General features: G+C 42.5%; 1 protein-coding gene across 1 annotated transcript in view; it reads left to right on the top strand.

Annotated features, from left to right (window-relative positions):
- MYH9 (myosin heavy chain 9) overlaps positions 1–26,591 on the top strand; it is a 215,191-nt gene that overhangs the window by 109,878 nt on the left and 78,722 nt on the right. Inside the window, exons 13-21 of the mRNA XM_082266538.1 lie at positions 285–458; positions 535–708; positions 4,573–4,687; positions 9,539–9,732; positions 9,819–9,940; positions 17,823–17,892; positions 17,996–18,156; positions 19,573–19,681; positions 23,529–23,660. Of these exons, the coding sequence (XP_082122664.1) occupies positions 285–458; positions 535–708; positions 4,573–4,687; positions 9,539–9,732; positions 9,819–9,940; positions 17,823–17,892; positions 17,996–18,156; positions 19,573–19,681; positions 23,529–23,660 (1,251 nt within the window). The remainder of the gene's footprint in view (positions 1–284; positions 459–534; positions 709–4,572; positions 4,688–9,538; positions 9,733–9,818; positions 9,941–17,822; positions 17,893–17,995; positions 18,157–19,572; positions 19,682–23,528; positions 23,661–26,591) is intronic.

Genomic DNA, 26,591 nt, shown 5'->3' with positions numbered 1-26,591 from the left:
ACATAATAGGCTAGTATGTGCATACTAGCACATTATGGCTTGGCTTTGCACGTCAGCAAAAGAGGCACCCAGTGGTTTACAACTGCTTTAAGAGGGCTGATGCAAGCTAATGGAGTTTTGCAGAAATAAATTCACTGCCATGTTTAGAAGTACATTACAATCTATTACATGGTGCTTCAGAGCTTGTTTTTTTATATTGACAACCGCTTTTAAGTTTTTCACACTAGTCTAAGCATAAAAGTGATGGTTAATCAGTGTGACCTCTTCACCTATGTTTCCTGTAGCTGAACTCATTTGAACAGCTTTGCATTAATTATACCAATGAGAAACTACAGCAGCTCTTCAACCACACTATGTTTATACTCGAACAAGAGGAATACCAGCGGGAAGGTATTGAGTGGAACTTCATTGACTTTGGTTTGGATCTTCAGCCGTGTATTGACTTGATAGAGAAACCAGTGAGTATATTGGGGGGTATACATTTATTTGTTTTTTTTTTTTTTTGGTGATGATAATCAACCTGTTTATTTACAGGCTGGCCCCCCAGGCATTCTGGCTCTCTTGGATGAGGAATGTTGGTTTCCCAAGGCTACCGATAAGAGTTTTGTGGAGAAAGTGGTACAGGAGCAAGGTTCTCATTCAAAGTTTCAAAAGCCCAAACAACTTAAGGAGAAGGCTGACTTTTGCATCATGCACTATGCTGGGAAGGTAAGGTGTCATGGTTTTTGAATTTCCTTTTATGTAAAATGGGCTATTTTGTAAACTGTACAATTGATTAAAGGAGCTCTAATGCAATTGTTTTCACCCCACAAAATATTAACCAATATTTGGCTCCTAGAATTACTTTCTTACTGTCTATTCACGATAATAAAACAGGCTTTATCCAACTATTGATATCTGCAGGACCCAAACTGTGACTCAACTGTCTTTTTGCATCCCAGATGTGTGTCTTAGCTAATTTAGACCGTGGCCCTTTTTTATCTGCTTGTTGGGAGTACTTTTTTGCATAGACCAAAATTCTGAAAATGGATAGCAATTTCTATACCCCTTGTGCTAAACATGTACCAGGGCAAGAAAGGAAACATCCACAGTGCCAGCTGATTCCTCTGCAGCTCTGCTGTTTAACCTTAAGGCTTGGATTAAAAAAAATGTTAGTTCCCTTGCCAGAAAAAGGCACACATAGAGCATTTTTTGTACACAGTTGAGACTTTCACATTTTTCTTGCCAAAAATCTCAAATCAGAAATGCAAACCAGAAAGGTGTTTTTTTTTTTTTTTTTTTTTTCTCCTCTTGCCTCTAAATGTTAAGCTTAAAATATGGCTGTAATTCTCCTAATGTGCATGGACACATAGGATCACAATGAGCGGCTTCCACAGGCAGAACACAACTCCTGTAGAGGTGGCGATTTTTAAGCCAATGTGCAATGGAGCCTTAGGTTGCAGTGGCTTAGCTTTTGCAGACAGCCCGGAAATCCACAACCTGTTAGTGTAGTGATGTCTCATGGCTGCCCCTCTCCTGCCATGTCTCCTGGAACATATGTGAGACTTCTGTGTAGGATGAAAGGGAAATGCATTCTCCATCTAAAAGGGAAAAATCACTGTAGTGTTAACTGTGACCTCAGTGTTTTTATGGAGAGTAACTCTTCCACAAAGCTCCCCTAGAATATACTTTAACCGCTTGCCGACCGCCGCAAGTAGATATATACTGCGGCGGTCAGCCCCTCACAGGCAAAGTGACGTAAATAAACGTCACTAGCCTGTGAGCCTCTGGGGAACGCGCGCCGCCGGAGGCGCGGTCACGGACCCCCCCCCCCCCCCCCGCGGGACCGGCGGACCAGATGTCCGCCGGTCATTCTGCGATCGTTGGGGGAGAGGGAGAAAGGCAGGCAGCTTGTGTAAACAGGCTGCCTGTCATTCTCCCCTGTGTAGAAGCACTGATTATACGGTTCTACTATGTAGGACCGTTGATCAGTGTTCCTACAGCTCAAGCCACAGCCAATCAGTTAGAATCACGCCCATAGGGACATACACAGCCCCTCCCTCTCAAATAAAGGTAACCCCTTCACTGCCAGTGTAATTTTACAGTAACTGTGTGTGTGTGTTTGTGTGTGTGTGTGTGTGTGTGTGTGTGTGTATGTATGTATGTATGTATGTATGTGTATATATATATATATATATATATATATATATATATATATATATATATATATATATATATATAATCACTGATTACTGTAAAAATGTCACTGGTAACCCCAAAAGTGTCAAAAATGTCAGTCAAGGGTCTGATCTGTCCGCCCCAATGTCGCCGTGCCGCAAAAAAATCGCAGATCGCCGCCATTACGCGTTAAAAAAAAAATCAACAAAAATGACAATCTTTCCCTTTGTTAGTAAACGCGATAACTTTTGCGCAAACCAATCAAAATACGCTTTTTGCGATTTTTTTTTTTTTTTTTTTTTCCCCCCAAACATATGTAGCATAAAACAAATTGGCCGAAAATGTTAAAAAAAATTAATTTTTACTTTTTTTGGGGGGGGGGGAATTTCATATAAAAAAAAATGTGAAAAATATAGTTTTTGCAAAATTGACGCTATTTTTTTGTTAGCGCGTGATCAAAAAATCGCACAGGTGATCAAATATCACCAAAAGAAAGCTCTATTTGTGGGGAAAAAAGGACATCAAATTTGTTTAGGTACAGCGTCGCACGACCGCGCAATTGTCCGTTAAAGTCACGCAGTGCCGAGTCGCAAAATACCCCCAGGTCTTTTAGCAGCCAAATCCTCCGGGGCTTAAGTGGTTAACAAGCAGCATCATATATTCATGCCCAGTAAAGGGGAGAAAAACTCAATGACTGTTCCAGTGTTAACTTAAACACTAACACTCTACATCTAGAGTTGCCTGGGGCAGTTGCTGCAATTTGAAATGCACTTTAATGCAAGTGCATTTGGGATTCCACAAAAAATGAATGGCACTGCAACACAGTGCATGGCCAATTGAGAAACTGGTACCTCTCATTTTAAAGGCTTAACTTGTATCTTCACTGCATCTGAGCACCACAAACACTATTTGACGGTGTTTGCTTTGAATACTAAAAATGAATCCGAGGTACAAGCAATGACCGGAATACAATTGTAAGCAGATGCAGGTACATAGTTGCTAAGGTTTAGATTTAATGTTTTTTGTTTAGATATACTTAATATATTGCAGCTTGCCAATTCTCAAACATGGTGGCTATATTTTTCTATTTCAGGCCAAGTAAATTTTCTGCAAGTATAGAAAATTACCCATTGATTCTGCCATAAATCATGTGCAGTGAACTGAAATCTTAAACCATGTCATCACTTTCTCAGTTATCCTTTGCTACAAAGCACACCCCTCAAGGGATGGAAATTGAGAGCAGCATGTTGTAGTCCAAAGTCAGGGGAGAATCTAAGTTGTAAGCACTTTTCCATAGATACCATTCGGAGTTATCTCCACAGGGCAGGAGGGGTGTTCTGGCAGGATCACCAAGTGAATAAAGGAGAAAATGGAAACTGATGAGGTGGCTGCATTAAAGAACTTGTGATCGTCAGTATTTAAACATTTTGGTTTGCACTTTAGGAAGCTGTGCTTTTCTTGAATAGATGTGTTATGTGCATGCACACATTGGATAGGATTTACTGCTCCTGGTACTTGTGTGCATATAGGATATGCGTATAGTTTGCCTCCCCACATTAAATCGTGTTGGATTTCTTCAGCAGTCAGCATTATTGTATATCTAAAGCCAACTTGTTTTTGTGGTTTTATTTTTCCCCCTGCTCTTAGTTTTCATGGGAACAAGTATGCCCATTGGAAGATTACCTCTATTCCTGTTCTGGTGGCATTTTCAAATTTTGGAGTTACCCTCCGTATCATTCCGGTCTTAGGTTTATTATTGCTGTCTCCAACTGCCCCAATCACTGACAATTTTAACCCCTCACAACACCAAAACAGTTTGCCTATACTTTAAGTACTTAAGTATTGCACAACCTCTGTTACCAGTGACCTTTCTACCGGTCGTGTTTCCCCCCCCCCTTTTTTTTTTTTTTTTTTTTTTTTAAGCGTGCGATTAAACCCTCTTCCCCCCCCCCCCTCCCCCTCCAGTTGGGTGCTGGCATCTGTACCACATACATGCAGCATTTGTTTTGGCATCCAAATCTGACCCCCAACTGTAGCCTATGGGTAAGATGTAGCAGCTGCATTGACACTTGTCGTGTGTCAAAGTTGACTGAACCTGTCTGAAGGAGGCCTTACCTGGTTGGGTTATTTCAGAATTGTCTTTGATTCTATAGGATAGCCTATTTCAAGAGCACTTTAATCTGCTAGAAAAGCCTTTGTGACTGGTGTTGCGATTTATGTGTGTATATATTCGTTGACTAGGGTAAGGCTTACAAGGGTGCACAAATTGCATCCTTTAGTCCTCTAATTGCTTTATAATAATGGCTATGGTCAGACTGGATTTTTTTTTTTTTTTGTGACAGGCCTGTTGAACATGTGCAATACAAGATATGTGTACATGTTGATTTTTTTTTTTCCCCCTCCCCCCTTTTTTAGGTTGATTACAAAGCTGATGAGTGGCTGATGAAGAATATGGACCCACTGAATGATAATGTTGCAACACTTCTTAATCAATCATCTGATAAATTTGTTTCTGACCTATGGAAAGATGGTAAGTCTTTGTAAGAGGGATGTTGTTGAAGGGTTCTATATCGTAATCTTCAACTTTGCAGCTGGTGTACCTGCTGCAAAGTCTTTGAATCCCCTCTTCCAGCTCAGTGGTCCAATCTTTTTACTTCTGTTAAACGTTCTTCATACCTCCTTATTTCCTCCCTATTAGATCTACGGAAATGGACTCTGTGCACCTACAGGTGAATGAAAATAGCAGGTATTGTGGTGCATGGTGTGGCTACTCACCTGTCTAATAAAGTTTGCTCACAAAGCTTCAAACACCAGTCCCTGAAGGGCCTTTAAATACACCCATTGCACAGTGTTCCAATGTAAACCACTAAATCTAGAACACATGATGAAATCATTATTTGATATATTAAGTTATTTTGTAAAGTGTGTGTGTGTGTGTGTGTGTGTGTTTTAGAATTGTAATATCTTGATCGTATCTGTTCCTGCGGGATGGGGGTAGTACCTGGCTTTACGTAAAATCTTAAAGCATTATTAAACACAAAATCAAGCTCAAGCCTTTTATTATATTGCAAGCTACCATTTCTTAGATGTGATGGCTGGATTTACTTTTTAGGATTTCTTTATCTGGTGATCCAACCAGTAAGTGTTTTTTTTTTTTTTTTTTTAAACCGAAAAGCTCTTGCTGTTTCAGGGATGACACAGGAGATAACCCTGATTTTGGGCTTAATACTGCTTTAACTTATCCAGACATGACATGAGTAGGGTTAACTTTTTTGGCTGTTTTTAAACCAGATCAGGAATCATGTTTGGATCTCCCCAGGGATACTGGAAGCTGCTGTAAAGAGCAATAAGCAGGTTAGCCTTTAGGGCATCATACCTGCAGACAACCCTCTTAACTGTCAAGTAAAAATAGTACTGTAAGACATACACCACTATGGTGAATTAAATCGTCACCATATCAAATCTACTAGTGGTGGGTGAATCTTCAGCATCCCTCTACTCCCAGCTGCTACTCCAGTGCCTCTCTAAGTTGAAGGGACATACAACTTCAATGCATCCAATGCACCCTCCAGTATCGGATGCTGTTGAATCCATCATAGCTTACAGCTTTGCAAGAGAATAAGGATTTGATTAACTGGAGGCAGTACTGGTGAGTATTGTGGATATATTTTACCTCAATTTTGTTTACTATTAAAGTCCTTTTTAAAGTCTTAACACCAGCCAAAATGGTTTACTTGGTTTTGAATATAGCAGGAAAAGGAGCCCTTTTCAGATTTTTGTTGCATCTGTTCTTTGGGGTGGGTGTGTTTTTTGTTTTGTTTTTTTTTTCTCCTCCATTAATTTCTTTTACGCAAAGAAAGGTTGTTTTCATTGTCTCTCTTCCTGTCCTGATCACAAATTTTGTATGGGCATGCACAGGGAATGAGGGTAATCTCCCCAGTGGATGCAATGAGAAATTAAACTCTTCCCATTTAGTCTAAAACTAAATTTTGGCTGAAGTTTGGCTTTAAAGTGTGTGTGTATATATAGTCACATTTTAAGGTTTTAGTGTATGGAAGGGTTTAAACCCCTTGCCAGGTGGTTTTGTCTGTGGATTGAGGAAATTTCCCTTCACTTTTTGATCTGAGAAATACTAAAGTTAGGGGGAATTTCCTCCTAGACCGTAGCCATTGGAGCAGGTGCCCCCAGTAGACTTCCCTTGCCTATTTTAGGGACACAGAAAACCTTTACATTTTGACAGGGTCTAACGCTTCACCACCATAGGATTAAAAAAAGTTTGCTGCATTTTGAAACGCATAAGCAATGTTAACCTCTGTTAATTATATTTGCAATTGTGTCCCAAGGGGAGATTCCCCTTCAATTTCTGCCCCATAGTGAAAACAAGAATTGAGGAAATCCCTCCAAAGTGAGGGAGTCCTTGGTTGTCACCAGAACTAGTGGGTTTTTTGGCAGATTTTTCTAGTCCTATTCTGTGACAGCTCAAAATGTTACTTTTTAAGCTTGGTGGTGATGGGACAAATGGGGAGTGCATCTCGCTAATCGGTATTAAACCCAAAACCAAAAATGTAGTATATTGCCGCTTACCAATCATTAGATGTAGTGGCTGTATTAGTTTTGTTCTTTTCCCCTCTGTTTTCACCTGGAGATTTGGCCAGTAACACCTTTCCTGAATTGGTGCCCCTGTGTTCCTTAATCCAGAGCAGTCAGTCTAGGGGTAAGGAAGTGTTTGGGTACTCTAAGCCAATAGAAGCCAAACACCAGCTCACATTGCAGTTAAACATGCAGTGCCACAGTTTTTTTTTTTTTTTTTTCCCTTTTCTTTTCTTTTGGGATAAAGCTTTTACATGAATAAACACTGGTCATTGTTGTAAGACCCCCCCCCCCCCCGTCAGTGGTAAATGTTTGTTCTCATTCCTCGAACTGCTACATTTGTAGGAGAACTTGTTCTGTTGAACAGATTTACTGGCCAAATTGCCAGGTGAAAAATAAAAACTAAAAACGAAACTAAAAAACCTTAATGCAGTCATCTCTAAGAATTGGCAAGCTTCAATGTTTTTTCTTTTGGGTTTAATACCACTTTAAAACCTGCCAGGTGTTCTCACCCCTCTTCACTATCCAAAACTAACTTTTTTTTTTTTTTTGCCTTTTTAGTTATACTTAAGTTTTAACAACCTTTTGTAGAATTGTCCCACCAAGGACATTTGCAGATCATAAAGAAAAAGAAAATGGCGGAACTCACCAATTCTAGCAATAGTACTTCTAAGTTCTGATAAGATCTAAAAACTTTTTAGTACATTACTGAATTTTATGGCATATGTTAGTGATTCCATTTTTTTGTATACAATTTTTAATTGAGAAATGCTCAAAAGAATATGCATTTGCTTTGCTAGCGATTTCTAAAAATCTATGTATACTAATTTGGTTTGAATCCCAAATTTGTTTTTATCTAAATTGCCTTTTAAAATGTTCAACCTCTAAGATCTCTTAAGAGGTGAATAGCTGGCTGTTATCTGATGTCCAGTTTAAGCTATTGGAGCAAAGATTGGTAGTAACGTATGTGGATCTTATTGGCCGTCACTTTGCCGGCAAATGCGTTTTAAGTGCCCAAGCTAAAGTAAAGGTATCAACTTTTTTTTTTTTTTTTTTTTTTTTTTTTTTTTTTTTTTTTTTTAACTGCCTCCCACAGACTTTTGTAACTCCCACTGTGAATGAATGAATCTCCAAAGTTCAGAACTGAGGCACTCCTATTGCAGCTCCTCTTCCCTAATCTCTGATGGCCTACCAGCCTTCTAATTTAAATAGCAGGCACTGTAAGCTGTTGGAAACTGACTGAAACCAACTTGGGACTCTTGTGATATTTATGGATTCATGAATCCACAATTCCTGCAGTTTAAGAAGTCGCAGGACTGGTTTCAAATATTTTATTTTTTAACCGTATATAATTGGTAAACTAGGCACAGGTGCACTTTACTTTATACTATACAAGTAAAAGGGCTCTGTCATGTGAGCATATGGTAAAACAGATTTACTCAGCAGTTTGACTCCAGGGCACTGTAACACAATTTTACTCCATTGTGCAAGAGTCCCATTTCACTTTTTTTTCATGACCATAGCCTGTTTTTGTTTTGTTACTTACACAAAATCACTAGTAACTATTTGGAACAGTATAACCATACAGGTTAAGGCTCCTTTCACACTTGGGAGTCCGTCAGCGGACTCCGTTTTTCTCAGCGGGGTATCGATCCGCCAATCCCCCGCTGAGCAGGCGGTTGGCAGCTGTCTCCGCGCGGTGTGTGCGGAGACAGCTGTCAGGTCCCCACTGTTCTCTATGGGGGAATTGAATGAGACCAGACCGCCTGTGGATGACACCGCTGACATCCGATTTTGCTTCCTTTTCTGTTTGAACGGAGGAAAAATAGGGTTCGGTTCGTTCCAAAAAACGGAACAGAACTGAAAGGAAGAAAATCAGATGTCAGCGGATGGTATTCCGCTGACATCCGCAATGCCATTGACTTACATTATGTCCGTAAATCAGCCGCAAAAAAATAGGATGATTTGTGGACATACGGAATGCCCGTGTGAAAGGGCCCTAAGGCTTTTTGGAAGAGAAGTTTGTTTCTCTTAGACCTTGTTTTTGTTTGTTTTTTTTTTCCCACAAGAATGCAAAATAAAATGGTATCTCACTGTTAATTGCCAATATAATTTTGTCATGTTTTCACCCTTACAACCAACCTTAGCTGGTTAATTGCTATCTCTAACCCTTTGGCAATTTTGCATACATTTACCACATTCTTACACCTACCACTTTAATGTAAGCTCCATTACGCCTCTTCTGGGGACGATCCCCATACCAATCACCTATGCCCATAGAAAAATCCAGCTTTAGATGAAGATGCATTCTCCAAAATAACCACCAGAACCCACAGTAGTAATGTGGTGAACATTTAAAAAATGCCATATTCCCTGAGACTGGTAGCCATCATTTAGTGGTTGGTACACAGAAGATATTTTCTGTTTGCATACAGCAGTGGGAGTAATGCAAAAGTAGGAAAGCAGATTTAACCTCTGTTGTAGATCCCATACAGGAGTTTTTCTTCTGGATAGAGCCCCATCGCATAAAACGCCAAACAAAAGATCATACATTTGTACATTTTAGTTCAGCCATACCATTGAGGTGGTTTTAGTTTTGTTCATGTTTGTGTTAATTTTCACTGAACTAAATGTGATGAATTTTCTTGACACTCTTGCGAACAACCAAATTGTCTAAATTTTGTGTTTTTGTTTTATTTTATTACGGTTAAAAATGAAAGTTAATTTCTCCAATAAAACGTATAACCATTATTTATACCTGTTGGTGCTCATGTGCTTATTTCAACTTTAGTGGATCGCATTGTTGGCTTGGATCAAGTTGCTGGCATGAGTGATGCTGCTTTGCCTGGTGCATTCAAGACTAGAAAAGGAATGTTCCGTACTGTGGGTCAGTTATATAAGGAGCAGCTTTCTAAACTTATGGCCACACTGAGAAACACAAACCCAAACTTTGTGCGCTGCATAATTCCCAATCATGAAAAGAAGGTATGTCATGATAAATTTTGATATTCAATGGTTTCTAGTATTGTTTTTTTGTTTCTCCCCAACTTTTAATTTTCTTTATCTTGTAGTCTGGAAAACTGGATGCCCACTTGGTGCTAGATCAGTTGCGCTGCAATGGTGTGCTGGAAGGAATTCGTATTTGCAGGCAGGGCTTCCCCAATAGAGTAGTCTTCCAGGAATTTAGACAAAGGTATGTAAATGAAAGTGTGTGTGTGTACACTGCATGTAACCTGATCCTTTAAGCAGACAATACCAGTCTCCAATATACAAACAAAGGGGGGCGGTTGCTTCGCTGGTTCCCGGACCCGTGGACTTCCTTGGTGCAAGACAAGTGGGTCCACGAAGTAATACGGTCCGGCTACAAGATAGTTTTTTTTTTTTTTTTTTTTGTTCTTAGGCTCCGGAAAAGGTCTCTCCTTTCCATGTGCGCTTGTCCCCAGACCGCTTACAGGCTCACCTTGAAGTACCAGGTCTTGTACTGCCCCAAGGGGTGATCATCCCAGTTCCGACCTTGGAATATTTTCTTTTCAAGGGTTTAATGCAAACCTGGACCTCAAGACACTGAGCTGCTTTGTGTGGCTACTGAAGTTCAGAATAGTCCATTCGCACGGTGGTGGCATCCCTAAATCAAGGGGATTTTATTGCCTCTATAGACATTAAGGACGCTTAACTACACATTCCAATATGTGTAGGTCAACAGCGCGTTCTCCGCTTTGCTGTGGGAGAGGAGCATTATTAGTTTGTGGTGTTAACCTTTGGTCTCGCCTCTGCTCCTTGTGTAGAAGTCTGCTCTGGTTCCTTCCACGAAGCTGGACTATCTGTGTCTGACTCTGCTCTAGCCTGTGTTCCTTCTTCTGGACCAAACTTTAGAAACTGCATGCTGCAATTAATCTTCTGCGGTCCAGCAGATGGTCATCTCTCCAGACTTGCATGTGGGTGCTGGGCCTGATGGTTTTTACCTTGAGTTGGTTCCGTTTGCACTGTTCCATACGAGGTCCCTGCAAAGGGAGGTCTTGGGCCAAATGGGGCACGTGTCTGAAGTCTCTGGACAATCAGATCCAGCTGAGCTGGGAAATAAAAGGGTCTCTGATCTGGTGGCTTCACTCTCCGGCTCTTCGGTAGGGCAAATCCTTCCTCCCCTTGTGTTGGACAGTGGTCACCACGGATGGCAGTCTGTTCAGGTGGGAAGGTGTCCTAGGCCGGAGCTCTGCTCGTGGTGTCTGGACACTGGAAGAGTCCAGACTACGGAACAATGTCCTAGAACAATGTTACCTTAGATAAAGGTAAGCCTGTGGATGTGGTGTATCTGGACTTTGCAAAGGCCTTTGACACCGTTCCCCACAAACGCTTACTGTACAAACTAAGGAAGGTAGGTATGGACCATAAGGTGAGTACCTGGATAGAGAACTGGCTCCAGGGGAGAGTACAGAGGGTGGTGATTAATGGGGAGTACTCGGATTGGGCGGGTGTGGAAAGTGGGGTCCCCCAGGGTTCTGTCCTGGGACCAATCCTGTTTAATTTATTCATAAATGATCTAGAGGAGGGGATATCTAGTACAATCTCAGTATTTGCAGATGATACTAAATTAGGCATGCCAATATCTTCTATGCAGGATGTGGAAATCTTGCAAGCAGACCTGAACAAAATAACGGGGTGGGCAACTACATGGCAGATGAGATTTAATGTAGAAAAATGTAAAGTAATGCACTTGGGGGCCAGAAACCAGAAAGCAAGCTACTCACTAGGGGGGGAACCTCTGGGTGAGTCTAGGATGGAAAGGGACCTGGGGGTACTGGTAGACAACAGGCTTGGAAGTGGCATGCAATGCCAAGCCGCTGCAAGCAAAGCCAACAGAATACTGGGTTGTATAAAAAAGGGGATTCACTCCAGAAATAAAGAGATTATTCTTCCACTCTACAAGACTCTGGTCCGGCCACATCTGGAGTATGCTGTCCAGTTCTGGGCACCGGTCCTCAGGAAGGATGTGCTGGAACTGGAGAAAGTCCAGAGAAGGGCAACAAAAATAATTAGGGGAATGGAGGACATCGGCTATGAGGAAAGACTACAAGCACTGAACTTGTTCTCTCTGGAGAAGAGACGCTTGAGGGGGGATATGATATCAATGTACAAATACTGTACTGGCGACCCTAGCATAAGGAACAAACTATTTAGAGTAAGGGAATACAATAAGACACGTGGCCACTCACTAAAACTAGAGGAAAGGCGGTTTAACCTTAAAGTGCGTAAGGGGTTCTTCACTGTAAGAGCGGTAAGGATGTGGAATTCTCTTCCGCAAGCAGTCGTATCAGCAGGGAGCATTGATAGTTTCAAAAAACTATTGGATGGACACCTTAAAGACCACAACATACAGGGGTATACAATGTACGGTTAAAAGCAAACACACACACATAGGTTGAACTGGATGGACTTGTGTCTTTTTTCAGCCTCACTAACTATGTAACTATGTAACTAGAACTCTGAGCCATCAGACTGTGCCTGGATCACTGGATGGATCGTCTTCAGGGGTGTCCAGTGCAGATTCAATCTGACAACGCCATGGATTATGTCGATCACCAGTGGGACACAAGTGTCCTGGCAGCTCTGGAAGTAGCCAGCATTCTACGGTGGGCAGAACACTTCGCTCCAACCCTCTCTGGCATGCACATTCCGGCGGTGGAAAACTGGCAGATTAGGTGGATTAGCTCAAGGGGAATGGTACCTTAATCGGTTTTCGTCAGTTGTCTCCTGTGGGGCAACCCGAGGTGGATCTGTTGGTGTCTCGACTCAACAGAAAGGTGCAGAGGTTAGTGGCACGTTCACCAGATCATCTGGCGGATGCCACAGATTCACTGGTGGCCCCATGGGGCCAGTATAGTCTGATTTACGCCTTGCCTTCTCTCAAACTCATGCAGACCCCTACGCAGGGTCGAGGCAGAAGGAATTCTGGTCATTTTAGTGGCTTCAGACTGGCCTCGCCAGTCTTGGTATGCCGACCTGGTGTGCCTGGTCGCCGACGTCCCTTGGAGACTACCTCCCAGAGGAACTGCTGTCCCAGGGGCCAATCTTCCATCCAGCTTTAGTCGCTGGCTTTTATGGCTTGGTTGTTGAAAGCCAGGTGCTAAAGGATAGAGGGTTTGTCAGAGTTGTGATTCCAATGCTGTTAAATGATCGGAAGTCCACTTCTAGGAAGATCTACCATTGTACGGGAAAAACGTACGATACATGGTGTGAGTCTCTTGGGGGTTCTTCCTCTTTTTCGGTGGCTTGGGGTCTTGTCCTTCAACAGGAAGGAAGAAACTGGCTTTGAGTACCATCAAGGGCCAGGTGTCAGCCTTGGCAGACTTCTTTCAACAACCTTTTGGCCACGCACTCCCTAGTGCCTTTCTTCAGGGTGTTCTACACTTCGCTCTTCCGGTGCGGCCCCTATTACCACCCTCAGAACCCAAATTGTTGCTCTTGGTTCTCCAGAAAGTTCCCTTTGAAAATCCCTGATTCTCCTGCTTACACTGTCCCAGAAGGTGGCCTTTTTGGTGGCTAACACCTCTGCGCACAGGGTGTCTGAATTGGCAGCATTATCTTGGCCACCTTGGTGATTTAAGAGATGTTTCCTCGCCCCTGTCTGTTCCTTCCAAAGGTTGTCTCTGATTTCAATTTGCATGAAGACCTTGTGTTGCCTTCCCTGTGTCCCAGGCCAAAACATCCTACAGAAATTGCATTGCATGCCCTGGATGTGGTTCGAGCAATTCGGGTGTACCTGGCAGTTAAGGAGTCTTTAGAGATGGGTCTGACAGACGGTGACTCAGGCCTATTCAATCAAGGGTTAGGTGCCGCCTTTCCCTGTCAAGGTGCACTCGGGCGCTCAGCGCCTCCTGGGCCTTCCGTCAGGCGTCAGTGATGCAGGTTTGCAAGGCGGCCACCTGGTCGTTGGTGCACACATTCAAAAAATTTTATTAAGTGGATGTGTTGGCATCTGCGGATGCTTCTTTTGGCTGCAAGGTTTTGCAGGGTGCTCTTTAGAGGACCTGTTTCCTCTTTGGGGGTGCAATTTTTTTCAGGTGGGCTCCAATTTTTTTTGGTTGAGCTCCTATTACTTGATTGGCTACGGTTTAGCCTTGAATTTTTTCTCCCTTTTCCCACACCTCATGTTTGACACTGCTTTGGGACGTCCAAATGGTTAAGATTAGGAGCGGTGTCCATCAATGAACGAAAGAGTAAATGGGATTTTCGGCTTACTGTAAAAAAAATGTAAAATACATTTCTCTGTTTGACACACACAGCATCCACCCCTCTGTGGTTGTAATTCTTCTGACGTGGCTTGTAACAAAACTGAGTACCTAAACCTGAGTGGGAATATACCGCCAGGGACTGCCCATAGGCTTAGTCAGTCTTTTTTTTTCTGCCTAGTGTCCTACTCCTGTAGGGGGCAGTATAATGCAATGGTGAAGATCAGGAGCTGTCAATGAACATCAGTGAAATGGATTGTAAGGCAAGTCAAAAATCAATTTTTTTGCGATTCAGCACTGTTTCTTTTATAATTGTGCGTCATGCAAAGCTGTACCCAAAAAAGACACCCCCCCCCCCCCAAATAGTACTTTCTTTTGATGGTATTTGATCCCCTCTGGTTATTTTTTACGCTATAAACAAAAATTGACAATTTCAAAAAGTGTATTTTCTCTACCGTTTGATGGATGCAGTCCTCTGATCCATATCAGTAGGGCTATACTGCCCCCCTACAAGAGGCAGTCTCGGAGGGTACACCCCTCTCTTCCTGCATAGGATGTCAGTTTACTGTTTCAGGTGGGCTTCATCTTTTGTTCTGATGAGTCCTATGTTGCCTGGTTTGCTAAGTTTAGCCTTGGGGACTCGTTCTTTTCTGCTGTTCCCACCCCTCATTTTAAAGCACTGCTTTGGGATGTCCCTACTGATATGGATCAGAGGACTGCGTCCGTCAATGAACAATAGAGAACTGGATTTTTACCGGAAAATCCTTTTTTTTTCTCTTATGTTCATTGACGGAAGCAGTACCCGCCCCTCTATTTTGAGTTGGGTTGGTGTTACTTTTCGGACACTGCTTTGATAGAAAACTGACATCCTATGCAGGGGGGGGTGTACCCTCCGGGACTGCCAATAGGCGTAGCCAGAACTTTTTTCGGCCTAGTGTCCTACTCCTATAGGGGGCAGTATAACCCTACTGATATGGATCAGAGGACTGCGTCAGTCAATGAACTTAAGAGAAAAGGATTTTAGAAGTCAATCCAGATTTTTTTTTTTTTACTTTCTGCTATAAAACATCCAGTTGCAAAATCAAATTTTTTTTCAATTTAGGCCAATATGTATTGTGCATATATTTTAGGTGAAAAAAATCCCAACAAGCGTATATTGATTGGTTTGTGCAAATGTTATAGCGTCTAGTAATGGCAGTGAAAAGTGACTTATAGCAATACTGCAATATTGCGGCAGACAAACACTGACACTTGTGCCACTTTTTTGGGGACCAGTGACATTAGTGATCGGTGCTAAAAATGTGCATTGTCACTATGACACTGGCTGGGAAGGGGTGATCGAAGGGTTAACGGTGTGCCTAGCTGGTATTTACTATACAAGTGATCAACCTACAGAGGGCTGAATTTAGACACCCCCGAAAATCAAAGTGAAAAAATTGGTGCAGCATGCTAGTCCATTTTGCTGAAACTTCATTACTTGCATTCAGTAGTTTGGCCCCCACATGCTTGTATACATGCCTGACATCGGGGCATGCTGGTAATGAGGCAACGGATGGTGTGTGTATATGTATGTGTGTGTATATGTATATGTATGTATGTGTGTGTGTGTGTGTGTGTGTGTGTGTGTGTATATGTATATATGTGTGTGTGTGTGTGTGTGTGTGTGTGTGTGTGTGTATATATGTATGTGTGTGTGTGTATATGTATGTGTGTGTGTGTATATGTATGTGTGTGTGTATATGTATGTATGTGTGTGTGTGCAGTGGTAGTCTTGGAGGTGTTTGGGGGTCATTGTGTTAGAACACTGCCCTGCCCTGCGGCCCAGTCTCTGAAGGGAGGGGGGGGGGGGTACATGTTGGCATTCATGGTTCCCTCAATGAATTGTAGCTCCCCAGTGCTGGCAGCCTCAGACCATGACACTCCGCCACCATGCTTGGCTGTAGGCAAGACACTTGTCTTTGCACTCTTCACTTGGTTGCGGCCACACAAGCTCGACACCATCTGAACCAAATAAGTTTATCTTATCGGACAACAGGACATGGTTCAAGTAAATCATGTCCTTAGTCTGCTTGTCTTCACAAAACTGTTATCGGGCTTTCTTGTGCATCATCCATAGAAGAGGCTTCCTTCTGGGACGACAGCCATACGGCCCAATTTGATGCAGTTTGCAGCATCTGGTCTGAGCTCTGACAGGCTGCCCACCCCCTCAAACTCTGCAGCAATGCTGACAGCACTCATACGCCTATTTCCCAAAGACAACCTCTGGATATGACGCTGAGCACGTGCACCCAACTTCTTGTGGTTGATCATGGCGAGGCCTGTACTGAGCGGATCCTGTCCTGTTAAACCACTGTATGGTCTTTGTTATCGTGCTGCAGCTCAGTTTCAGGGTCTTTGCAATCTTCTTATAGCCTAGGCCTTCTTAATGTACAGCAACTTTTTTTTTTTTTTTTTTTCCAGATACTCAGTTTTTGCCATGAGGTGCCATGTTGAACTTCCACTGACCAGTATGAGAGAGAGCAATAACGCCAAACTTACCACACCTGCTCCCCATTCACACCTGAGATCTTGTAACAGTAACGAGTAGCATGACTTCGGGGAGGGAAAATGGCTATTTGGGCCCAATTTGGACACTTTCACTTAGGGGTGTTCTCACTTTTGTTGCCAGCGGTTTAGACAATGGCGATGTTGTTTTGCGGGGGACAGCATATTTACACGGTTATACACGCTGTACACTCACTTTACATTATCGCGAAGTGTCATTTCTTCATTGTCACATGAAAATATATAATACAAGATTTACAAAAGCGTGAGGGGTGTACTCGCTCTTGTGAGATACTGTGTATGTGTATCAGTGCGGTTAGCAAGTGGATATACACTGATTTGGGTTATTTTTCACCAAAGAAATGTAGCCATTTTCATTTTGGCATACATTTATCAAATATTTTATTTTTAAAATGGTATAACCGAAATTCACTTTGCTGTGATTTAAATTCCACCAAAAGAAAGCTCTAGAAAAAAATCTCATAAGGGTACAGTGTTGCATGATCATGCATTTGTCATTCAAAGTGTGACAGCGCTAATGAGCTTAATTGACCTAGGCAGGTAGGGGGTAAAACTGTCTGTCTGGTATTGAGGTGGTTTAAAAATCAACTGGTAATTCAAGACTGGGGATCGAAAAGAGGATTTGTTTTGGGTTATCCTGTCCTTTTATTCTGAGTGGTCTCCCCCATGTGATATAATCCACGTGGTTCATTAAGAAAATAGATTACATATGCATGCTGATGTGTTGAGTCCCTTACAGTGTTTCACTGAATGGGGATTTGTGAACGAAGTGACCTTGATCATAATCTAGCTCTGAGCACAAGAAAAAACAGGGGAAAGGGCCATTCCTTTTTTGGACCTTTAAAACATTGGTACTCCCATCGCCTTTTCACCATGAAACTCTTGATTGAGTTTTAATAAGTTATAGATGGATGTATACATGGATTCCTAAGGGTAGCCACTGCACTCTGTTTGGATTTTTTATAGGTGAGCACTTGGACATTTACCTCCCTCAAATACAAAACTAGTATACAGGCACTCAGTGGGACTCTGGATTTAGTGGTCTGCACTCTTTCATGTGATAGTGTCTTGAGAGAAATGGACTAGACCTCGAAATGCCGATAACCAAACAAAAATGCTGTTTTCATCTACCTCCTCTGCAAGACCAGTAAATGCCTCTATGCTAGTTTTGTATTTATATTCTATTTTGCATTCAGCATGCACATTAATGTATTGTATATGTTTTGATGGGCTTATTCAAATTATTTTATATTAATGGAACTACTTTTATTTCCTTTTTTAAAGGTATGAGATTCTCACCCCAAATTCTATTCCCAAAGGTTTCATGGATGGAAAGCAGGCATGCGTTCTAATGGTAAGATTTAGGATGCATATGATTTAGCATGCTGTAGGTTCTGTAATTTATGCTTTCTATAGTCAATGAAGTGTGTAAAATAAAAAATGCGTGTCTTCTACAGATAAAAGCCCTTGAGTTGGATTCCAACCTTTATCGCATTGGTCAAAGCAAAGTGTTTTTCAGAGCTGGTGTCCTAGCTCACCTTGAAGAAGAGCGGGACCTGAAGATTACAGATGTGATTATTGCCTTCCAGGCCTGGTGCAGAGGCTACTTAGCCAGAAAGTAGGTAACTGTAAAATTGTATTTGCAGTTTGTGTAAGCGATTTTATAATTTTACTCTTCCTAATTAAAGGTTTCAGTAAAATGTGTAGAGTATTTCTAGAACAAAAAATTCTGATCCAGCTAGAGTCATTAGCACAAAAAAACTAAGCGTTTTTGTAAGTGAACAGGACAGAAACAAACTGCCACGCAGAGACTATGTTTTTCCCTTTCAACATAAAACCGAAAACACCATGAGGTTTCCAAATGCAAATACAACAGATCTAATGCCAATTTTTTTGCTTATCTCAGATCAGGCATTTGGGGTTTCTACATTTTTTTCAGGGACCCCCACGCCTGATGACAGTTCACCATAAATGTTTATATGATTGCCTTTTAAAATGAAAACATGAGCACACATTTTATACTTGAGCACCTGCAGTAATGTTCACAAAGCTGAGAAGTCATGTGAGGAAAAGCGATTACACGCAGCTGTTATGGACACAGATTTGTTATAGTAATTACCCTACCTATTGGTAGCAATCCAAAAGGGGTAATTTATTTACTTTTTTATGTACTTAAAAAAAAATCTGTCCAGCAAAACCTGTCAAATGGCATGCATACAGATAGATTGGGTTCTACTATTTGTCATACAGCAGAAGTAAGAGAGAGTTGTCTGTCCCATCACACAACACCATAAATGTAGTTGTACACAGACCCGAGTACAGTGCTTGAGCCCCCTCATAGTATTGCTGTTTCTACTCAGATGCAAAGCCATTGGTCTGTTTAAACTGTCAATTATGAATGCACGCCATGGCAAAACTGCTGTTGAGTATGGCTTATGAAGTTTTTAAAGCCACAATAGAGCTGTGGTACAGGCACCTTGCAAATGTGTTTTTTTTTTTTTTTTTTTTTGCATCAATTTTTCTAGTTCCTTAAGGCCTAGGTTGTACATGGGCAGAAGTTAGAGCTGCTCGATTAATCGTTAAAAGATCGCAATCGCTTGCTTAACTGATGACTCGTTCGGCTGTCAGAGCAGTTCCCCCTGCTCACAGCGGTCAAAGGCAGCCAGCAATATTTATCAGCATTGCTCAGCCACCTGAAAGACGTATATCTGCATAAGATCAACTTCGACAGAAGTCACCTAGGATCTGATGCTGTTCTGATTTGAAGGCTAGCATATTGCCTGGTGTTAAGATGCCTGATTTTCAGCATGGTTACCTAAGAAACATTTTGTGCCTGGTTAATTTTGTAGGTTTTTACTGTAATTGACTTTATGTATGTTTTAACTATATTCAGCTTTGTAATGAGATGGAACTATTTGCTAGACAATTTGTTGAGCAAAAGTATGTTTGCCAGCCATTAGACTAGATCAAAAAGCCCCAGGGTTTTATATATTTGACTATGACCTTTTTGAATTTACCTGCTGCTTATTCTCAGGGCATTTGCAAAACGTCAACAGCAACTCACTGCCATGAAAGTGATTCAAAGGAATTGCGCAGCCTACCTTAAACTCAGAAATTGGCAGTGGTGGAGGCTTTTCACAAAGGTTTGTATTGATTTTTGTTTTAAAAAAAATATAGCATTTCTAATGGCTTTAATTACAAAGTATATGTGAATGCAGACTATTTACAAACCGCACAGGAACACGTGGCACTCCCATGTTTAATTCAAAAAAGTACACGATCGTTAAAAGGTTTGGTGTCACTTGGAGATGTCCTTGTATTTGAAAGAAAAGCACTTTTTTTTTTTTTGGTCCATGAAGAGAACATTAAATTAATCAGAAATACAGTCTAGACATTAATGTGGTAAATGACTATTCTAGCTGGAAATGGCTGATTTGTAATGAAATATCTACTAGGGATGCACCGAAATGAAATTTTTGGCCGAAGCCGAATAATAATGAAATGTTTGGCCGAAGGCCGAATACCGAACGCGGTGTTTCGCATTTTTTCCATTTATTTTGCCAATTTTTTGTCCTCTCTTGTCCTCTCGTGTGTCTCTCTCTCTTGTCCTCTCACTCTCTCTTGTCCTCTCATGTCTCTCTCTCGTGTCTCTCTCTCTCTCTCTCCCTAAATGTTACTGTAGGGAATGGGATTCAGTGCACACTGCAGCCTTTTACCATAGGGTTAATGTTAGTGACACTGTAGGGATTGGGAAGGATGCTGGGAATGGAAATCAGGAAGCATGCAGGCAGCCTTGTAAATTTTAATTGCAGATACAGGGCACTGGGCAGGTCAGGTTTAATGTGGTAACATCAATTACTCAGTGACAGTCAGTCAGTGTCAGTGTGGGCTCGATCAGATTATACAGTGACAGTCTCTCATAGTGGTGGTAGTAGGAGGCTGGAGGTTGACTAGTAGGAGCCTGGAAAGGAGCACAGCCGCATACATACATTACTCACTCGTGCACTGCAGCCCGCCCCACACATTCAGTGAGTCTTACTCTCCTCCCTAGTTTTTTCAATGGCACATTCAGGAAGCCAATCACGCCGTGAGTAGCGGCACAGCGGAACCAATCAGGTGTGCAGGCACGCGTGATTGGTTCGCTGTGCAGCTAATCTCGGCGTGATTGGCTTCCTGAATGTGCCATTGAAAAAACTAGGGAGGAGAGTAAAGCCCCGTACACACACGCAGATCGTCTTCATACAAACGTCTGCGGACGAAAGATCTGCCGATTGTATGCGTGTTAGTATGGTGCCTCCGACAGATGTCTGCACACAATCTGCGGACAAGAGTCTTTCTTGCAAACATGAAAATTTTTGTCTGCAGACACCAGAACGGACAATTGTTTGCCTGTCAGTACAGAAATCAGCCGACAGACCGCAGATTTGCAAGACTGGGCATGCTCAGAAAATAAAAAACACAGGGAAAGTTAACCATTACATGACATCACTTCTGCAGTCAGCTGAAGTCTGCAGACAAAATTCTTGTGCTGTCCTTGTGCTGTCTTTGCACTTTTCAACAGACACCGACATCCCGGGGAGAAAAGATGAACATTTGTATGAAGACGATCTGCGTGTGTGTATGGGGCTTAAGACTCACTGAATGTGTGGGGCGGGCTGCAGTGCACGAGTGAGTAATGGATGTATGCTCACCGGTGAAGTGTCCCGGCTTCACGGAAGTCTGTGAGTCCTCCTCCGAGTCCCTTCCCCCTGTAAATATCGTGACCTCGGCGATATGAATATCGCCTACGGCCACAGAACGATAGTCGATATCATATCGACTATCGTTCAGCCCTATTGTTCGGCACAAAATTATGCGGCCTTTTGACTTATTCGGCCGAATACCGAAAGTGCCATTTTTTTCTATTTTCGGCCGAATAATGTTCGGCCGCCGAATATTCGGTGCATCCCTAATATCTACATAGGTGTACAGAGGCCCATTTCCAGCAACCATTACTCCTGTGTTCTAATTGTGCATTGTTAGCTAATCGTGTTAAATAGCTAATTGATGATTACAAAACCCTTGTGCAATTATGTTAACACAGCTGAAAACTGTTGTGCTGATTAGAGAAGCTATAAAACTGGCTTTCCTTTAAGCTAGTTGAGTATCTGGAGCATCAGCATGGGTTTAATTATACTCTCAAAATGGCCAGAAAAAGCACTTCAACTCGACAGTCTATTCTGAGAAATGAAGGCTATTCCATGCCTGAAATTGCCAAGACACTGAAGATTTCCTACAACGGTGTGTACTGCTCCCTTCAGAGAACAGCACAAAGGGGCTCTAAACCAGAATAGAAAGAGGTGGGAGGCCCAGTGCACAACTGAGCAAGAGGACAAGTACATTAGAGTCTCTAGTTTGAGACGCCTCACAGGTCCTCATCTGGCAGCTTCATTAAATGGTACCCACAAAATGCCAGTCCAAACGGCCACAGTGACGAGGCAACTCCAGGATACTGGCCTTCTAGGCAGAGTGGCAAAAAAAAAGCCATATCGGAGACTGGCCAATAAAAGGAAAATATTAGGATGCGCAAAAGAACGGACATTGGACAGAGGAAGATTGGAAAAGTGTTTTGGACAGATGAATCTTAAGTTTCAGGGGTTTGGATCACACATTTTTGAGATGCAGAACATGTTAACAGATGCTGGAGTGCCTTACGCCATCTGTCAAGCATGGTGGAGGTAATATGATGGTCTGGGGCTGCTTTGGTGCTGGTAAAGTGGAAGATTTGTACAAGGTAAAAGGGATTTTGAATAAGAATAAGGAAGGCTATCACTCTATTTTGCAACGCCATGCCATACCTTGTGGACAGCACTTCATTGGAGCCAATTTCCTCCTACAACAGGACAATGACCCAAAGCACACCTCCAAACTATGCAAGAACTAGGGAAGAAGCAGTCAGCTGGTATTCTGTCTGTAATAGTGGCCAGCGCAGTCACCAGATCTCAACCTTATTGAGCGGTTGTGGGAGCAGCTTGACCACATGGTACGTAAGAAGTGCCCATCAAGCCAATCCAACTTGTGGGAGGAGCTACAGGAAGCGTGGGGTAAAATTTCTTCAGATTACCTCAACAAATTGACAGCTAGAATGCCAAAGGTCTGCAAGGCTGTAATTGCTGAAAATAAAGAAATCTTTGAAAGCAAAGTTTTTAAAGGACAAAATTAAGTTTAAAAAAAAAAAAAAAAAAAAAAACATTCTAGCCTAGTCAATGTCTTGACTATATTGTCTATTCATTTTGCAACTCATTTGATGAATAAAAATGTGAGTTTTCATGGAAAACATGAAATTGTCTGGGTGACCCCAAACTTTTGAACGGTAGTGTAGATATGCTTAAGCCTCTAGGACTAATTCTGAGCCTCCCCCATCCTTTGGCATTCCCTACCCCAATCGGTCTATCTCCAACTCCATATACTTTTTAGGTGAATCCCTGTACACTTTTCTCTTCAGAGAAGCCTATCCTGCCTCCATGCCTCCACCTAACTTTTTTTTTTTTTTTTTCCACCAGCTCATCTCCCAGAGTGATTACCTTTTGTATCATTGGACCCTCCCTTTTAGATTGTAAGCCCTAACAAGCAGGGCCCTCTGATTCTTCCTGGTATGGAATTGGAACTGTCTGCCCTCGCGTTGTAATGCGCTGCACAAACTGGTCTATATAAATCCTGTATGATGGTGTCCTCCATCTATGTGCGGTCATTTCCAAAAAGGCCATCTCTGAAAAGCTGGGAACACAGTGCTCAAAGATGGTTTAATTTTTTTTGTCAAGCCTTTGAATTTAGTGGCTGCAAGAAAAAAAAAATATTTTTACTGGCTAATTCGTTAAGAAAAGCCCAGACACCGGAAATACACATTTAAAGGAGATTGCTGGGAAAGCCAAGTAATATTGCTTTTGAGATTTGTGAAAGTTACTGTGTATCACTATCTGATCTAACCAAAATAAAAATGTAATTGTTTAGGTTAAGCCACTCTTACAAGCTAATAGATTTGATGAAGAGCTGCAATCAAAAGAAGTAGAACTTCAGAAAGTTAAAGAACTTCAAACTGCCTCTGAACAAAAAGTTTCAGAAATGGAACGCCTGCAGATACAGGTGAGCTCCTTGCATCAAAATGTTTGAATAGGCCTCTACATGGCCCTTATGTTTTCCAACATGTTGGCTCCAAAAAAAGCTAAAACCTGACTCCTAATTAGCAAGACCTATTTTTTTTTTATCTGCTTTTTACTTGTTTATTTTGAGACTGACTTTATGTAGATCTCATGTTTTTAATGAACTTGTCGGTTTTAGTACGATCCTGTATTTTGTTTTGCACTAAATGTTTATTGAACATGTCCTTTTTCAGGAAAGGCCTGGAAGAGGTCTCCTGCATTCAAGTAAAGCTTTTGAAAGCCTGTCCTGGGGAAAAAAAAATACTGTTTATGCAAATAACTACTTTACTAAACTGCTTTTTATTTTCCAAGGGCTCAGGTATGGCTACAGTCCTGATAAGTTGGGAAGCTCAGTATTGTAGTAAAAAAAAAATTCGTATGTATATGTAACACTTTTTTTATTCAAAATATAGCATCTAGCCAAGTAAACTCCTGTGATATTGATCTGGTCAGTTAAGTTTATCAGTTTCAGCTGCTTTGATCAATTTAACAGGTGCACTAGATGAGCACCGATGAGACTACCTCCAAACAGAATGGTTTTAAAGGTGAAGGCCACTGACCTTTTCTCTTTAGTTCGTTGACTGAGACAGCTCCTGAATTCTTGGCCATTGGGTTAGCCCTTCCTGTGTTCTTCCTCCTCCTTGTGCTTTCTCCTTTGTCGGCTTCCCTCCTAAGTTGGTGCCCATCTGTCCCCTGTACCGCCCCCCCCCCCCCACCGAAATGGGCTGCATGGTGCTGGGCTGGAGGAGCGGTGGGTGATGCCACTGTCGGCTCCCTTTTGGGGGTGTCTGTACCTGGGTGCTGCTGGGGGGGGTCTCCTCCTGGGGTCTTAACTTTCCGTGGGGACCAGGGTCCCGTGCAGCACCACGTGACCATTTTGCCGTGGTCTCTCTATTCCCAGCTTCGGCGGCCTTGGAGTCTGTTCCCCCCCCAAATAGTTTCAATGGCATAGTTTCCTGTAGTCTGATGCAGTGCTGAGGCTGTGGGGCTCTGGTCCGGTACCTGACCACCTCTTGGCCATAAGCGGGGTCCTTTTTCGGCTGACAAGTGGGAAGGGCTCAAGATCCACCAATAACTGTTATAGTTAGTCAGGTTGAAAAAAGACACAAGTCCATCCGGTTCAACCATAAAAAAAAACAGTATTGAAACATCTACCATACAATCCAATATACACAATCCTATACCCGCTGTTGATCCAGAGGAAGGCGAAAATAAACCCCAGCAAAGCATGATCCAATTTGCTACAGCAGGGGAAAAAAATTCCTTCCTGATCCCCCGAGAGGCAATCTGATATTCCCTGGATCAACTTTACCTAAAAAATTTTAGTACCTATTTATATTATGTACACCTAGGAAAGAATCCAGGCCTTTTTTAAAGCAATCTAGTGAGCTAGCCAGAACCACCTTGGAGGGAGTCTATTCCACATTTTCACAGCTCTTATGGTGAAGAAACCTTTCCGTATTTTGGAGACGAAATCTGTTTTCCTTTTGACGTAAAGAGTGCCCCCTTGTCCTGTGTGTTGACCTTAAAGTGAACAACTCAAACCCAAGTTCACTATATGGACCCCTAATGTATTTATACATGTTGATCATATCCCCCCTTAATCTCCTCTTTGTTGGATTCTCCAGAGACCCTGGAATGGTAAGTCCAAAGTGGGCACTTCTGGTCTGCAGACAAGCCTTCCCCAAATCTGTTTACAGTTCCCAGGAAGGAAGGCAAAGTTTGTCTGATCTTGAATCTCAAGGATCTGAGAAGAGCACGTCAATTCGCGGCGTTACCTTTTGATCTCGCCTCAGCTCCTCGGGTGTTCACAAAAGGTTTTGGCCCAAGTGTTAACTTAGTACCGCAATCCCCGTCTGCCATAACCACCATGTGCCACCTGGACGATCCGCTTCTGCATGTAGTGTCTTCCTCAACTCCAGAAGCCGACTTGGATGTTACGGTGCGCACCCTGCATGAGTTAAGGTGGACACTGAATTTTCAGAAATCGACACTCTCTATTCACAAAGTTGGACTACTTGGGTCTGACGCTGGATTCAGCGTCAGCCCCGGTGTTTCTTCGTCATACAAAACTTCTGAAGTTACAGGATGCGGTTTGGCTCCTGTTGTCCAACCATCAATCATCTCTCGGGACTTGCATGCCAGTGCTGGGGCTGATGGTCTCCATCTTTGAGGCGGTTCCATTTGCACAGTTCCACACCAGACCCTTACAAAGGGAGATTCTGATCAAATGGAACAAGGATCTGCTGTCATTGGACAAACTGATCCTGTGGAGTCGGGGCTCGAGGGAGCCGGTCTCCTATGGTGGCTCTGCTCCCCAGCCCTACGTCTGGGAAAATCTTTTCCTCCCCTGTATTGGACTGTGATTGCCACGGATGCCAGTCTGTCTGGATGGGGAGGTGTCTTGGGAGAGTGTTCCGCCCAAGGTGTCTGAACTCAGGAGAAGTCAAAGTTGCTGATCATCATCTTGGAAATTCGGGTGATCACTTTGTCTCAATGGACGGGTCGTCTGCAGGGATGCCCTGTATGGCTACAATCGGACAGTGCTATAGCTGTGGCATATGTCAATCAAGGAGGCACAGAGTGCCCTGGCGGCACGGAAAGTGTCCGGCATCTTGAGGTGGGCAGAACAATATGTTTCGGCCCTCTCTGCTGTGCACATTTTGGGGTTAGAGGATTGGCAATCGGACTTTCTCAGTCGGCAGACGTTTGATACAGGAGAATGGTCTCTTCACTTAGAGGTATTTCATCAACTGTCTTCGTTGGTCCCCCAATGTGGACCTGCTGGCTTCCCATCTCAACAGGAAGGTGCAGAGATTTGTGTCAAGGTCTTGGGATTCTCTGGCCGCCCCTTGTGGTCAGTATCGTCTGTTGC

This window comes from Pelophylax lessonae (assembly GCF_965119305.1).
Source record: "Pelophylax lessonae genome assembly, chromosome: 8".
NCBI classification, from domain to species: Eukaryota; Metazoa; Chordata; class Amphibia; order Anura; family Ranidae; genus Pelophylax; species Pelophylax lessonae.
The sequence above is the reverse complement of the archived record's forward strand: the minus strand, read 5'-3'. Positions and strand labels throughout refer to the sequence as shown.